Source organism: Boleophthalmus pectinirostris, unplaced genomic scaffold (assembly GCF_026225935.1).
Source record: "Boleophthalmus pectinirostris isolate CB_2022bp ecotype Guang Dong unplaced genomic scaffold, ASM2622593v1 HiC_scaffold_19, whole genome shotgun sequence".
Lineage (NCBI taxonomy): Eukaryota > Metazoa > Chordata > Actinopteri > Gobiiformes > Gobiidae > Boleophthalmus > Boleophthalmus pectinirostris.
Window position 1 is genome coordinate 2,357,807 of NW_026571140.1, and position 12,820 is coordinate 2,370,626.

Sequence of the window (12,820 nt, forward strand, 5' to 3'; positions counted from 1 at the left end):
TGACAGGAGAAGTGGATTTCTGCAGCTAAATAAGAAAGCAGTTCAAGTTAATCAAATCGGACATTACTTAAGCCATGAATGGATTTTTTACTAGGAATGTAACAATAACTGAAATATCATCATATTGTACTGTCAAAACGCTCACAGTAATATCGGAGGCTATCACAATATATTGAATTACAAGTCTCTTTGCTTAAAGGGCTCATCTCATGCAAAATCACTCTTTTCACATTGTATCTTCTGCACATAAACAAGCACAGTTTGGGTTTTGGAACATCCATTACACAATAGTTCTGAAATCTTACTGATTTCTTGCATTTCTACATAGCTACAACATCTACACATTAGTCAGAGCACATCGTATTTTTAGTATTTTATCAATTTCACATCAAGTAGTATCAGTAAACGTAGAGGGCTTTAAAAAGTAAACCCGATGTCCAGATATCGCAGAATTAACCCTCCTGCACTTCTATATACATTTTTGTACACTGCAATTTTTTTTTTTAGCATAACTTTGGCCCTATTGCACCAAATAGCACCGAAATTGGCCAGTTTGTGTCTTCTGTGATGTATTTGTAATGTTTTTTTCAAGATCAGATTAATTAAACAATCTATAATCAAAATAGTCACACTCGTGGTCCTGCAGTACATTTTTGTCCCATTGACTTCCATTTAAAATGGCTTTTTTCACTGGAATAACTTTGCCTGTTTATTTTTACTTTTTAATTTATTTTTCATTCTTTGGTGTTGAAAACCCTTTAAAATTTTTAGTTGTAGTGTCTTTTTGATTTTTATTATTTTTTTTGTCTTTTTAGTGTGTATCTTCCATTGCAAGATTATATCAATACAAAGACATTTGTACACATTAGTCCACACTGAAGTCCAGAGACGTAGATATTTGAGGTTAAAATGATATGGGTGTGTTCTAGAGGAGTCCCAGAGTGCACTGAATGTGTTTGTTTGGGAGTGTGTGTGAGTTTGTGCATGTGCAAATTAAAATTATTTTGAAAATATAGAAAAAAAATCTTTTTTTTTTTCTTTTTTTTTTCCATGCACATAATTTGAGATTCAAAATATTATATAATAGTTGGTGTATATGATTAGAGCAGGTTTAAATGAAGACACTGATATAAAAAAGTTGGACAAAAAAATGTGTACTGCATAAGAATATTGTGGTATACTTTTTCAACGTATATTTTTGTCACGAAGGACCACAGGTGTTACTATTTTTTAAAGGGATGCATGAGGGTTAAGAGAGTAAAATCACATGTGTACCAGGTAAGGATCACTCATGATTAATCTGCTCAATTTTATGATAAATCTCTGACCAACGTCACAGAGTATTTATGCATGTGTGTGTGTGTGTGTGTGTGTGTGTAGTACATATGTGTATATAATATAATGTCTCTCCTCTAAGGCAGGATATCTCTGACCAACGTCTCGGAGCGTAAGGACAAGATGAGACTGGGCATGACTCTGGCGTCGAACCCCACAGACAAGAGCTTTGTGGTGAGAACACTGCTCTGCCTCCCTCACTTAGACTCTGGTTTCCTGTTATTACAAGTATTTTCCAAACATTAAGACCTTAAATGGTCAATCTAAAATGTTCTGAGGGAAGAAAAACTCTACATTGGGCTTATTAACTGAAGTGGGTAGAGTAGACAAAACTTTGGGAAACAAAATCTGGAGTAACTGTAATTGGAAAAACTAAACATGAAATATTACACAGGATTTTATATTAACAATAGACCACAAACTTTCTGACTGGAGCGCTGCAAGAAACACAAATGTTCAAATTAAAGCCCGACCGATATATCTGTTGGCCGATATTATTGACTGATATGGGGACTGGATATGGGCCGATATTTCATGTGGGCATGTGATACCTCTTATAAAGCTTAGACTCTCTACATTCTGTTCATTTAATCCAATTTACAGACAGATAAATGTCCTAATATGTGGCTCCGCATCAGTATTTATCTGCAGAGTCATTTTTCTGTGTGTGTATCGTACTGTCCCTGAACACACCCCCAGAGTCATGTGTGTTTGTTTACACTCGCACACACATTGAGATTATATTCTTTTTACGGACAATCGGTTTGCGTCTGGATTAAAAGGACATTTATTAGTGCAGACTTGTGATGTGAGGAGGAGTCTGTGTGAGCGCTGAGTTTTGGAAATATGTCGACTTTGAAGCTAGTTTAGGTTATTTGTAATTGTTTAGCGATTAGCTGCTGTAGCTCCCACAAGTAAACAGGCTGTTTTCTACTGGTCTATAGGTGAGTTTCAGCTGACGTCATTGTTATTAAAAGTCCGCGTTGCATGCTGGGAAATATTTTGGTCGGAGGCAAGAAACACGATAGCGTCAAACACAGTGCGTAACCTCGCGTATATATCGCTGATAATGGTAAATTCCTGCTGCATTATCGGATGCACAAATAGAAGGACGGAAGAAGGAAAATGTCTTTTTCGTATTCTGAGTGAAAAGAAGCACTAACGGTGAATTAAACGACTTTCAAACATCCGCAGAGCAAACGCAGAAGATCCTAACAAACCGTGGACTCCAACAAGTTCAACAACACATCGAGACTCTTGGAGGTTTTCATCTTTTCTGCTGTAAATGGCCCAGGAGTTTCCACCAAGTCATTGTGGATATCACCGAAGTGAATATTTGTCCAGGTAGTTGGCGATTCTGACCAGAAATTTGGTTTGGTCCAGACTCTGTCGGGGTTGAAAAGGGTGATTTGGCTCCATCGATGTTTATGACTAATTTCTGGTCTAATCATCTTGGGTCCTCTGCCGTTAGAGTGGATAAATAACCGGGATCAATACCCTTTACGTGCTTTCTCGCTCCGTCCGTCATGTTGAATTAGTGTTTCTTGCCGCCGACCAAAATAATTCCCAGCATGCAACGCGCGCTTTTGTCAACAATGAAACTCGCCTATAGTATTGTAAAGTGACTATACTGGCCGTATAATGTTACTGGATCAGCACTGATATGTAAATGAGCGGTGAAGATACGTGTGAATGATAAAATTTGCGCATATAATGAATTACCACGGCGCGCAGCATTGACGCCTAAAGGCTAATAGCAGTAGTTTATTTCTTAACTAGCTAGTGATGGGTGGTGTTTTCTCTTTCTCTCACATTTTTTCTCTTCACGTCGCGTGCAGACTCATGGGAGTTTGACAGCGGCTGCGGCTAAAAACAAAACTTTCAGAAATCTGTGTGTGCATAGGAGAGAAAAAATGTGCATGTTTGTCTGTAGTTCAGCATAAAATAAATAAACCAGGACTAATCTTGGGCTCGAGAGAAGGAGAGAGATAGAGACCGAGTCCCGACACTCAGTCCTGGTTCAGTTCTGTTTTAGTCCTGTTTTGCACATGGTTTAGATCTATTTTAGTAATGGTTTAGTCCTTTTTTAGTCCTGATTCAGTCCTGCTTTAGACGTGTTTTAGACCTGCTTGCAACAAAACAACCTGAAGAGTCGCTTGAGAGCCGAAAGAGCCAGCTGCTTTTAGTGAGCCGAGCCAAAAGAGTCGGTTCTTTAAAAAGAACTGGAATACCCATCACTAGTAGCTAGAATGTGATGCAAAAATGCCATTAGGTCAATCTACTGTCTGTAAATATGATGTAAAGAGTCAGAATAACAATAAATGTTGCCTAAATAAACCCAATTTAGAATCCACCAGAGCCAAACCTAAGTTTTTTAAACAATTCAAGATTTACAGTGAATTTTTACATCACTAAATATATCGGTGATTATATCGGCTATCGGCAGCTCCAACTCACATTATATCGGTTTCATATCGGCCACAACAAAATCCATATCGGTCGGGCCCTAGTTCAAATCACTTCATATTGTCACATAAAGCTTTTTCACTTGTAGACTTAACAAGTCTTATGTAACCATAACCCTACTCACAGCAGAAAGAGGAAGTAAAACCTTTACTCCAGTACTTCAATTAAAATATTTCTCAAGTAAAAGTATGCTACTAGAAAAGTTCTAGTAAAGGTAAAAAGTAAAAGTTGTACAGAAAAACATGTGGCTGTTTGCTACAGATGTCAGATCAGGTGTAGGTGCTCTTGGAAAAAACAAGGATCAAGACTTAGAAAAAAGAAATTCATAATTCTTTAAAACGTTACTCAAGTAAATGTAAGTGAGTAAATGTAACCGAGTACTACCCACATGTTCAGCTTTGCCAGACTCATCTTTACCTTTTTCTTTACTGTATTTAAATGGCCTCTGACCTTCAGCATGTGCATGTCTTGAGTACTGCGTGTACATGGTACTTCATGTGTGTCTGTTCTGCTCTCAGGCCTGTGGTCCTCTCTGGTCCTATGAGTGTGGAAGTTCATATTACAGCACCGGAATCTGCTCCAGAGTCAACGCCAGCTTCAAGTTCTCCAGGACCATAGCCCCCGCCTTCCAGCGTAAGTCCCACAGTCTGACCTGTAAGGAGCAGTGTACTGCCATGTCTACTTATATGTTATAACGTTGTTTACAAAGCAATTCTGTTTTTATTCACATCTTTATGTAATCCTGTTTGGGGAGGGTGTCTCCTAAACAGATCTAAAAGCTCTGTTTGAGCTCTTTGCATAAACTGCTAAAACCTCGCGCCTAATCCAGACCAATATCTCTGTATTTTTAATACAAATTGACATTGATACAGATTGATCCAATCAGATTTGTTTATTTCACTCATTTGTATCAAACAAAGCAGCTCATTGGTCACCTTTCATTTACAAACACATGTTTGCTGTGCTCATTGATTCTGCTGAACTCTGCCATGTTTTTCAGTTCCCTGTGATGTTTCCCTTTCTTTTCTTTTGTTTTTTTTTTTTATTTTGGATTTCTTTTGACATGGACAGACCATGAGTGTTCAAATATTGGCTAATGCACCTGTCAATCAACAAATCCACCTGTCAAAAAGTGTGCATTCTACATCCCGGTCAAACTTCTTCATTGGTTTGGGACTTGAATGTGGGTCGGCTGTTCTTGTTTCCATAAAGTCAAATTCCCATTCATTTTCCCACAGACTTTTCCCTAGACCCATAGTACTGTAGCTGGGGAAGCAGTGGCTCAAGTGAGCGAATAACTCCTGCCCAAACCAGTGCACACTGATTTTGTGTCACAATAGTTCATCCTCCCTGCCTATAGGTGGTGTGTGAGTGACAGTTGGTAGTCAGAGGGTTTATGGCACAGATTAAGTGTAATACAGTTTAATCCTTCAGTCGTCCAGGTATGTTGACACTAACTTTATACTATAGCATTGGTTTACAGTTTCATTTCATTAGCTAGGTCTGTTGAACTACACTAAGGGTGAACTGTGTCTGACTTTTATATAATTCTTCAGATCACCCGAAAAATTATGCATAATATGGCTCAGGGACAGTTCATTCAAGTGTTTTTAGCTCCTCTCTTCAGACAGATATACAGCAGTGTCACATCTCTAACCTGAACTGAAGAAGCCTCATGAATGGGAAGTGAAAAAAAAGTAAAAAGATCTTTTGTCCAGCTGACAAAATATAATTTCTTTTGCAGTGTAAAATGATTGCCAGCCTAACTGTTTTGTGTAATGTCTTATAAGGCCAAATTCCAACAGAACTTCTCTCTCTGTCTGTAACTAGAATGTTTCTCTTTGGCACAGCACACAGTCATTAGTGCACATCTGCTCTAACCATCTGCACACAGCCCAGCTCCGCCTGACCAATGCTCTGACTCTTTCAGGGTGTGAGACCTACATGGACATCGTGATCGTTCTGGATGGATCCAACTCCATCTACCCCTGGTACGAAGTGCAGGCTTTTCTCATCAACATTCTGCAGAAGTTCTATGTGGGACCAGGTCAGATCCAGGTGTGTAGAAGAACCAGGAACACTCTGCTCATGGAGGGGTTTACTATAGGATTCTGTGCTTATTATTTTTGACCAAAGTACTTGTACTTTTGAAATGATTTTTTTTATGAACTGTGATTTGTAAGGATAGAAAAATGCAGTACAACAGTACAGGAACTAAACACACACCAAATGGACTGAACAAGATGGCATATACAACACATCACACATATACAACACATCACACATACAACACATCACACATATACAACACGTCACACATATACAACACATATACAACACATCACACATATACAACACATCACACATATACAACACATCACACATATACAACACATCACACATATACAACACATCACACATATACAACACATCACACATATACAACACGTCACACATACACAACACATCACAACACACATCACACATACACAACACATCACACATCATACATACAACACACACATATACAACACATCACACATATACAACACATCACACATATACAACACATCACACATACAACACGTCACACATATACAACACGTCACACATATACAACACATCACACATACAACACGTCACACATATACAACACATCACACATACAACACGTCACACATATACAACACGTCACACATATACAACACGTCACACATATACAACACATCACACATATACAACACATCACACATATACAACACATCACACATATACAACACATCACACATATACAACACATCACACATATACAACACGTCACACATATACAACACATCACACATATACAACACATCACACATATACAACACGTCACACATATACAACACATCACACATATACAACACATCACACATACACATATACAACACATACACACATCACACATACAACACATCACACACACACAATCACACATATACAACACATCACACATATCACAACACATCACACATCACACACACACACATATACACACATCACACATATACAACACATCACACATACACACATACACAAACACATCACAACATATACAACACATCACACATATACAACACATCACACATATACAACACATCACACATCACACATCTACAACACATCACACACATACACACACATCACACATCTACAACACATCACACATACAACACATCACAATCACACCATCACACATACAACACATCACACATACACAACACATCACACATATACAACACATCACACATACACAACACATCACACATATACAACACATCACACATCATACAACACATCACACATCTACAACACATCACACATATACAACACATCACACATACACAACACATCACACATATACAACACATCACACATATACAACACGTCACACACACACACACACATATACAACACATACACATACACAACATCACAACATATACAACACATCACACATATACAACACATCACACATATACAACACATCACACACATCACACACACATACAACACATCACACATATACAACACATCACACAACACATACAACACATCACACATATACAACACATCACACATACACAACACATCACACATATACAACACATCACACATATACAACACACACATCACACATATTCACAACACACGTCACACATCTACAACACGTCACACATACACATCACACACACATCACACATATACAACACATCACACATCATACAACACATCACACATATACAACACATCACACATATACAACACATCACACATATACAACACATCACACATATACAACACATCTACAACACATATGCAACACACATACAACAACTCCCAATTATTGTAAATATTTTTGCAGTCAGGTTCTACATCTGATATTGAGATCACAGGGTACGATTTGAACACATCCTGGTGCATTCACTTTTGAGAGGGTTTAAGATTCACAGATTTAACGTGTTTGTTTTTTGTTTTGTTTTTTACATAAAACATATAACATTCTAATGTACAGTTAACCATGTGCTCATGGGTCAGGTTGGAGTGGTGCAGTATGGGGAGAAGGTGGTCCATGAGTTCCAGCTGAATGACTACAAGTCGGTGGAGGAGGTGGTGAAGAGAGCGAGAAGCATCAACCAGAGGGGAGGAGAAGAGACCAACACAGCTCTGGGCATCAACGTGGCACGGTGAGGAAGGCAGCACTGTCTGCACTTGAGCATTATTTTCTGTAAACCCAGAAGAAATCAGCACTCTGACTGGCTGCACTTTGGAGTCCACCCATGTTTTAAAGACGTACAAAAAAATAATGGCAACAAATACTGCATGTGGATATTAACAGTGTGTAATGTGTTTGTGAGATACATGTTCACTTCCCTCCAGCACCAGTGTGTGGAGCAACAGCAGAACCCTGTCTGCTCTGTGTTTACAGCTGCAGACTCTGGGCACAGTCTCTTGTGGAACAAAACAAAATAACTGTGTGTTTCTTGTGTAGTTCTGCACACAGATGATACATCCACTCCTGTTCACACAGAACGTGTGCGTTGTGTTAAAGTGTGTTGTGGTTGCTACAGTTCAGAAGGCTTCAAACATGGCGGCCGGCGCGGGGCTAAGAAGGTGATGATCGTGATCACTGACGGAGAGTCCCACGACAGCCCTGACCTGCAGCAGGCCATCGAGGACAGCGAGAGGGAGGGCATCACGCGCTACGCCATCGCTGTGAGTCTCAGGCACTTAACACCCAGCACACAGGGGTGTCCCAGTGCACCCACAAATCAGGAACACGGGCGAGGAGTCCAAGGCAGTGAAGAAGGTCTCTGAAGAGCTCTGAGTGTGAAGCCAGAAAAATGAAAGGACTTGATCCATGTTCATATTATTCTATTGCTGAAGGGGCTGTCACACCGTAATGATTTAGACAGCGTATGCTGAACAAGTTGGCAAACACGCTGGTGTAAGTCAGATAAATTATAGGTATATTTTGTATAAGTTCTGAGCACGGTAAAGTACGCTGGCATACGGCGACAAATGGCAAGGTCGTCAAAAAATCTCAACATATGTCAATGTGTGTTTATACGTCCTGTATACGTGGGCCATACATTCACACAAATTCTCACACATTAAGTGTAAGTTACTCATAAGTCCAAATATGTTGAGATAATATCTAGTGTACACATAACTTATGAGTACCGTGCTTTGAACCTGTGTGTAACTCAAGCTAAACTCCAATGCATATTGACATATGCAGACATATTTTACATGTTTCAGACAACCACAGAACTTACTGAACGTGTTTCTAACTTATAACTACAGAATAATGGTGTATTAGCAGCGTTTAGGTAAATTGGTATAAAAATGGGAAACTGTCTGTACTCCTCCAGACATTCATGGTTTGGAGTTGTCTTCAGCATGATGCTGATTAATGTTGCTACTGCAATGTCTAGTGCAGTTATGAATCTTTGAGCGGCAGCCTTTTTATAGGTGACGACGCGTGATTGTCGGTGGTATGCTTCCGTGTGCTATGCATAAGTTAGACTGTCGTTGGGCATAAGTTGTGGACGCCAGCAACATGCTAAGCATTAGTTGGTATAAGTTAAATATAAGTTATGAAAACGTTCTAATATTAAGTTACTAATATGTTATCCATATGTCCAATTCATTACAAATACACTATGTATACACCCAAAATTGAAAAATAAAAACATTGATAGTTTAGTGTATGCCAGAGTTTTAGGGAAATTGTGGTACGTCGGCTACCCTGGCTAAATGGTCAAGGTGTGACAGGGCCATGAGACTGGTTAAGCTGTCTTCATAAGACTGTAACCTTTGGGTCACTGCACCAGAAACAAAATAAATAAGAAAATGCATTCACATAACAACATTCTAGAAAACCCCTATAATTTAAAGTCAAACCCAAAAGGAATAATCACTGCAATTCTTAGTCTCTTTTGTGTCTCAGTCAAAGGTCAGTGCGTGTTATCTGGAGGACTGGTCAGGGAGGGTCAACAGGTTCTTTGTCAGGGCAGTTTGAGGAGAGTAACTACCTTCAGGACAAAAGTGTTCTCTTGTTTTTACTTAGCCTCACTCTCACTCTGCTCTATTGTTGGTAAAGTTTTTAATGATAGATCCCTGTCCTTCATCTGTATCTAGAACATGAATGAATTGGTGACACTAAAGAAACTAGTAAACATTAAAATTAGTACTTACATCCCCAATTATACTTATATCTGTAACATGCTCCTGTCGGTCCTGTCCCCGGCGGCAGGTGTTGGGCTACTACAACCGCAGAGGCATAAACCCAGAGGCCTTCTTGAACGAGATCAAGTACATCGCCAGTGATCCTGACGACAAGCACTTCTTCAACGTGACTGACGAGTCTGCACTCAAAGACATCGTGGACGCACTGGGGGAGCGCATCTTCAGCCTGGAAGGTTTGTCACACATTCTTTTCATGAAGGATCTCAAAGCTGGAGGTTAACGCTGCATTTTTCATTTTCTGGTTCCCTCCTGATTCTTCTCCATTTGTTTTGCTGAAGTCCATGTTGTTACTCTGTAATCTGTCTGTCTGTGCTTTTCTTGCAACTGGATTTAAGTTAGATTTTTTGGTTTGTTCCGCAGTTGTCAGTTCAGAGTTCTTTTCTATCTGTGTTATCTATATTACAATCATTCATTACATCTCTCCTCCACAGTACAGACTCTGTGTGGGAGAGTTAACCAGGTGGACAGCAGCTGAAGGTTGCTCATGCTCATTCCATTCTCTTATTGTCTGAGCACACAACTTTCTGCTGATCCCCAGTATCCAGTGCAGAGACTCTAAATGAAAATCTCTTTGGATGGAAATCTGACTATAAAGCTGACTTAAAATCCTTAAATTTTCTCATAAATCAGCAGTGCGCCTTATGTATTAATTCTGATTGTCTTTACTGACCTCAAATCGATTTTATGTTGTACATGGCGCTCAAGAATCTTGATGTGTTTTATTATGACTTTGGTAAACTACGAAGTCACACCACTTGATAGATTGTCGGAACATTAGAGCTGCCATAGTCAGAAGCCTCATGGAGTTAAATTAATCTGACAGAAGCTGACTGCATCAGTGCGCAAGGAGAGAGCTGTTTTTTTTGTTTTGTTTTTGTTTTCAGCGCTTATAGTTAATGCAAATGAGCCATGTGGTTTTAAGTTTCATTTCTGTAAAACGTAAGCAAATGTGCTCAAAGCTGCATTAAATACATATTTACTCAATGTATATTTGAGTCATCTTCATAGAAAATAAAAATCCAAATTTGAATTATTCAGCCACATTCACATTCATAATCCACATTCACCAAGACAGGGAGGCAACGCCGGGTGAGTTATGCCACGATCTGCCAATGTATCATGGACGCATGGGATAAGGATCAGTCTCAAGTGTCGTCTATTTGTTTTGCTTAATGTGCCTTATAATCCGGTGCACCTTATAGTCTGAAAACTATGGTACATAGTTTCACAAGACTTCACTGATCCATAATCTGTTATCTAACACCTCGGTCACGCCACGAGAGCTGGAGCTTCTATTCGTCTTCTCTTTGGCTGGACCAGGAGGAGACTAGAGGAAGTGGAGAGGAGAGCGGCGTAATCCAGACGACCTGAGCGTCGCAGAGTTGAAAACTTTACTTTATTCAAATGCAGAGTGATATCACCGCGGCAACAGCCAATCAGGAAACACCCTTCACAGTCACACGTGAGGTGCTGGTCGAGACTAAACTCACTCATAGTGACTCCTGCCAGTGGTTATGATCCTGGAGGCAGTGAGAAAGTGATCTGTACTCAGGAAAGTGCTTTTGTTGCTCTTTGTGTGAGCGTGGTTAACTGTCAGTAGTTAGAGAATTCACCCACCAACCCAAAACTGGCAGCTTGATCCCAACTCTGATGTTGTCATTGTGTCCTTGGGCAAAACACTTCACCCACTAAATAGGTCTATTCGTGAGTGATTAGTGGTGGTCGGAGAAGATGATGGAGTAGATTGGCATGTTTGTTCCATTAGTGAACCCCAGGGCAGCTGTGGCCACAGAAGTGCTACCAGCAGATTACCATGTGAACAAATAATGACAATGCAGCACTTTGGACACATGGCAACCAATAAAAAGTATACTAACCAATATTATTTATGTTAACTTAATCCTGAATGAATATCCTTCTGGAATCCTCCCTAAACTCATGTCATTAGCATTTCAGAGTTAGTCCAAAAGTGTTGCTGTTCAGTATCTTAAATAAAGCAGACTTTGTGAATCTAAAGGCTCACAGGCAGAAGCAGTGTGTGTTTAACTGTGGAATCCTCTCACTAGGCTCCTCTTTGTTTTCACAGGCACCAGTAAGAACGGCACTGCGTTTGGTCTCCAGATGTCCCAGGCCGGCTTCTCTGCACACACTGTGGAGGTTAGAGTGATCCCTCTCTCTCCTCTGTCACACACACACACTCACATCGTCTGTCACACACACTCGTCTCTGTCGTGTGTTAGCCCCTCCCCTCTCCTCTCCGCACTGATGTTTATCACCGCTGGGTCCCTGGGGGCCCGCTGTGTGGCCCGTTAGCTCTTCCTGATTTATACTTCCACAAGTGCAGTGATAGGAAATGACACACAGTCTGGTCCTATGGGAAACATTAGGTGCTGATGGAAGTATGCAGAGGCACTAATTACAGTAAAGTCATTTGATTTATTCGTTTTCATTATAGAAACAACAGGCTTTTAAAGTACGGACACATAACAAACACTGTATTTTTCTGTAAGTTTTCAATAGCCCAAACTTCACCTAAAGAGCTATTATTTAGCTCAGTTAACTTCTATCATAGAGTAGCGCGCTGTTTTTACTCTCAGATTTATGTCAAAATCACTTTATTTATCCCACAGGGACAATTTGAAATACAATAATAATAGAAAGTTCAAAAAAGTCGCAGAGCAGTTCAACAGTTAAAGTCATCAGCTCCTGTGTCAGGGCAGTTTGAGAT

The 12,820-nt window shown here is 39.8% G+C and overlaps 1 protein-coding gene across 1 annotated transcript in view; it reads left to right on the forward strand.

The window, feature by feature from the left end:
• itga11a (integrin, alpha 11a) overlaps nt 1-12,820 on the forward strand; it is a 137,795-nt gene that overhangs the window by 39,848 nt on the left and 85,127 nt on the right. Inside the window, exons 4-10 of the mRNA XM_020940643.2 lie at nt 1,418-1,509; nt 4,320-4,434; nt 5,732-5,859; nt 7,879-8,027; nt 8,412-8,556; nt 10,100-10,265; nt 12,179-12,249. Of these exons, the coding sequence (XP_020796302.1) occupies nt 1,418-1,509; nt 4,320-4,434; nt 5,732-5,859; nt 7,879-8,027; nt 8,412-8,556; nt 10,100-10,265; nt 12,179-12,249 (866 nt within the window). The remainder of the gene's footprint in view (nt 1-1,417; nt 1,510-4,319; nt 4,435-5,731; nt 5,860-7,878; nt 8,028-8,411; nt 8,557-10,099; nt 10,266-12,178; nt 12,250-12,820) is intronic.